The 4,461-nt window shown below is 46.9% G+C and overlaps 1 protein-coding gene across 1 annotated transcript; it reads left to right on the top strand.

The window, feature by feature from the left end:
* On the top strand, positions 1–753 carry LOC120105409. The gene is made up of 2 exons (XM_039117830.1): positions 1–235; positions 418–753. The coding sequence occupies exons 1-2, from the start codon at positions 1–3 to the stop codon at positions 708–710; spliced, it is 528 nt and encodes a 175-aa protein (XP_038973758.1). The 3' UTR covers positions 711–753.
* The last annotated feature ends 3,708 nt before the right edge of the window (positions 754–4,461 follow it).

Genomic DNA, 4,461 nt, shown 5'->3' with positions numbered 1-4,461 from the left:
ATGAAGACTGTTGTTTCCATTGAGATTTCAGATGTAAACAGAAACATACTTAAGAGCTGGTGGGAGCAAACAAATCAAACAGGGGAACTAATAGACCTTTCTGATGTACAAGAACTTAACGGTGACAAGCTTGAGCAGATGATTAACACATTTGGTGGGTTTGATCTGGTTATTGGTGGAAGTCCATGTAATAATCTTTCAGGTAGCAACCGCTATAGTCGTGATGGGCTGGAGGGTAAACATTCATCTCTTTTTTATGATTATTTTCGCATCTTAGACCTTGTGAAGTGTATCATGGGGAAGAACTTCTGATTGCATCATCTCACTTTCTTGTTTTTGGGTCAGTGAATCTAGTTGTATGTTACATCAGGGTACGTTACAACAGGCATCATCATTTCTGAAGGAAAAGTTGAGCAGGCATTATCATTTCTTTTGTTGGAAAAGAGGGCTCTATGATGTTCTTGGTTAAGAGGTTAATCGGCTGCCCTCTCCTTGCAAGGCCAGGTCTTGCCACTGGCACCCTCTTAGGCTTTGCTGCCTTTTTTGGAGGGGAACTTTGTCCAGGGTCAGCTTTGATTGGAACAACATTTGGAGGTACCTCAGGGGGAGGTGGAGGCAGAACATCAGTCGTATCAGATTCAGGGTCAAACCCCCCACGGGACTCCATCTCCTCAGGGGGAGGTGGAGGCAAGACAGTAGAGTTAGATTGATTGTTTATATATGTACAATTTTTGAAAGTTGTAAATTTTTTTGGCCTCTTAGAGTCATGTACTGTGAAACTCCATCATCAATATAAATCAAAAAATATCTGTCTTCGCATTGTTAGATTGATTGTTATGTGCACTGTTATATTTGTGTAAAATAGAACGGGCCAGGCTTTACAAAGATTACACGTAAATGTACCAAAAATATATATTTTTCATTAATATCAAAGGCTTTACAAAGATTACAAAGGCTCCATCATCAATCCCTATGACGCCATCGTCGACGCGTGTACTGCTGTACGTCCGAATGAGAGGGTCCTGGATCCGAATGAGAGGGTGCTGTACTCGAGCCAGGCTCATCACCTAGAAGTACCTGATGCATCTGAGAAATAGCATCATATAGGTGCCCGGCACCTAGTGACGTAGCCTCTGAGGGACCCATCCGTACAATGTCGGTACTGATACCGAGTGCAGCTGCATTACGCCGCCGGTGCATGTCAGCATCATCATGACCTCCCCTAGCTCCAGAATGAGTACTCGAGCGCAGATGAGGAGGCTGAACTGCAACGTGCGTGATACGGAGATACCACTCCATGTATCCCGGTACGCTGTCTGATGGCCGGGTAACTGGGTGGCTCCTGCTCGCCTGGCTCAGCACGTGGTCCTCCCACCGCTCCCAAAGCTGATCCATATAGGAGTAATGTATCCGGTACGAGCCTGCTGTGGAACCTCTGTTGGCTCGCGTAGGGGCTAGTGGCGCTCGAGGGATGGTCTGAATACGGCCAAACTGTCTAAGAACCCTTTCTGGATGATAGGGTTCTACGATATCAAGGCACTTGATGGAGCCACTAAAAAATGCGACGGGTATATATGGGCGATCTCCCCGAAGCCGATGATGGGGATCCCAAATAACCTGCAAAACAAAAGGTCCATTTCAGTTTTATACTATATCGCATATTAAAAGTACTGACAAACACAAGCAAATGGTAATATAATACGTACCTCATCGATGCTCAAAAGGTCCAATGACTCACGTAGAACCACTAAATGGTCCATCGTGGTACGGGATGGAGTACCGGGCATCCAGCGGTGCACGCGGGGACTGGCATCAGTATACTCGAGCGACGGGTGAGGACTGAGTGCTGGAAAATGCTCATAAATCCATGCCTGCAGAAGCGTCATATAACCACTGATCTGTCTCACTGATGACCTCGACGCAATCCCCAACTGCCGATACAAATATGCTAAGGCAGCTGTACCCCAGGCATATGTGCTCACCCTATCCAGATCCCGCAGTAAACACAGATACGCTATAGGCACCCTGGTCCCACTCTTATCAGCAAAGAGTGTGCAGCCTAACAAAAATAACAAATAGGCTCGTGCTGCACACTCTATCCTCTGCTGGCTGTCTCTATCAGATACAGAGTGAAACTGAGTCCTCAGCCACTCCATCCTCACAGACTGACCGCGCGATGACAGTACCTCCTGACGCGCGTCTCCAGCTGACACCCCCAACAACTCCACAAGTAGCTCCTCAGCATCCCGATCACTCATCCTCTCAGGAGAAACTGATACTGAGGAACCTGCGACAGGAATCCCTAAAATGGCGGATACATCATCCAACGTGATAGTGATCTCGCCAAATGGTATATGAAAGGTGTTCGTCTCGGGCTGCCATCTCTCTACGAAGCCCGAAATCAGAATCTTATCGATGAATCGATAAGAGCACTGTACTAACTCTACGAGGCCCGACTGCCTCAATAGTGCTCTGAACCTGGTATTTGGTTGGTTTGAAGACCACCACTTCCATTCACCAACCTTGGCAGTATGGTTCATGCACTTTAGTGGAGCTCGTTCCTGTAATATAAATGTATAATTACTACTACTTTATAAAACATCAATAAACAAAATATAATGCTATAACAAATAAACAATACCTGTTGCCTCCAGATGGAAGCTGCTATATGCGTCCTGAAACTGATCAGGACGGACTCATCCTCTGGACCTCCTGGACATGGTCCAACGGACTCATCGTCTTCGCCCCTAGCGGGCATATCATCATGCTCTGACTCAGGAGAGTCCGATGGCATATGAGCAGGCTCGGGAGAAGCAATCCTAGCACGACGTCTCCTAGCTGACGCCGTAGGTCTAACTCTGGCGGGACGGGGATCCATGTCTGAAAATATAGAAATTCAATGTTAGGCTATATCAAAGAAAATAATTCAATTGCATACATAAATGTTCGGCACAAAATTCAGCACGGCACGCGATTTGGCACCAGAAGCCTTCTGTTCGGCTGCACAGTGCCGAACAGAAGGCTTCTGTTCGGCTGCACAGAGCCGAACAGAAGGCTTCTGTTCGGCTGCACGGTGCCGGACAGAACCCTTCTGTTCGGCACTGTGCAGCCGAACAGAAAGCTTCTGTTCGGCACCGTGCAGCCGAACAGAAGCCTTCTGTTCGGTTGAGGGTTGCCGAACAGAGGGCTTCTGTTCGGCACTGTTCAGCCGAACAGAAGGGTTCTGTTCGGCGATCCAGTGCCGAACGGAGCACTGGAGGCGGGGGGGGGGGGGGGAGCTACCTCGAGGTGGTCGTGGAGGCGCCGGCGAGGTGCTCGTTGCTCGGGAGATGGCCGGGGAGGTGGTTCCGGGAGAAGCCGGCGAGGTGGTCGGAGATCGGGAGAATGCCGGCGACGAGAGGGAGAAGGGGGAACGGGGGGGTTTTGGGCGTTGGCGAGGTGCACTGCACCGACCGGCGACGAGAGGGAGAAGGGGGAGACGGAGGGGGTTTGGCCGCCGACGAGGTGCTTGAGGCGAGGTTTTTTGGGCGGAAGGGTTAGGGTGTTTTGGAGGGGAAGAGCGGGGTGGGGGGGGGGGGTTTGGGGGGTGTAGAGAGCAATTTAGGTGAGGGGGTGGGGAGGGTGGGGGGTAATTTAGGTATTTTTAATTTTTTAGGGGTGTCCTTAGCAAATGGGGGGGTGTAGAGAGTATTTAATTTTTTTTTAATTTTTGGGGGGTGTCCTGAGCAATAGGGGGGGTGTATATAGAACCTCCCCGCCAGGTCCTAGATTTCAATTACGGAAAAAAGGCTAGTCACCCAAGATTGCCCCTAGATTTCACCTTGGACATGACTTAATTCTCATCTAGACTACCAAAGATTTCAATTAAGAGGCAATATCTTGAATCATTTTCCCCCATTTTCCTGGAGAATCAGAATCTCTTAAATCAGTTAAAAACACAAAACAACCTTTGATCAAACTATTGTTATTTATAGTATCTTAAGATTTTTCTTCTTTTCCGACAGAGTACCACAGGAGTTCAATATGTTCTTTGTTCTCTGATTCATACAAGGATGGAAAACTTTATAAAGAAAAAGGTTATGGCGAGTAATGTCCTTAAAACTAAATAATTTTTCATCAGGGCAACTGGGTGCGTAGCCTAAACGATATCCGATCCAAAGCAAATCAAGAGTCAATTGCATTGTTGCTATAACTGAGATATCACATTCTAGATTCAAGAATGCTTGGGAAGTGTTTGGAATCTGTCACAACCTAAAAATCCGTTCAAAGTCACAGATTATTTCTCTCAAACATCTAGGCTATATCGACATATGCAGAAACGGGTAGTTAAACCAAAATTTGGTATGCAAGGATGAAACAAAAACTTCAATACAGAAAATAATTCTTCAATTAACTAGAGAAAAGAACAATTCTTTGATGTTCTTTATGTGCAAGTAATCTAGCAAATCATCTTATTTTAGG

The sequence above is a fragment of the Phoenix dactylifera genome, chromosome 2, assembly GCF_009389715.1.
Source record: "Phoenix dactylifera cultivar Barhee BC4 chromosome 2, palm_55x_up_171113_PBpolish2nd_filt_p, whole genome shotgun sequence".
NCBI lineage: Eukaryota > Viridiplantae > Streptophyta > Magnoliopsida > Arecales > Arecaceae > Phoenix > Phoenix dactylifera.
Note: the sequence above shows the minus strand (reverse complement) of the source record. Positions and strands in the feature narration are given on the sequence as shown.

Coding starts and splice junctions, on each gene's coding strand:
- LOC120105409 (XM_039117830.1), top strand. CDS start 1: ATGAAGACTGTTGTTTCCATTGAGATTTCAGATGTAAACAGAAACATA. Junction 236..417: donor TAGTCGTGATGGGCTGGAGG/GTAAACATTCAT, acceptor AAAGTTGAGCAG/GCATTATCATTTCTTTTGTT.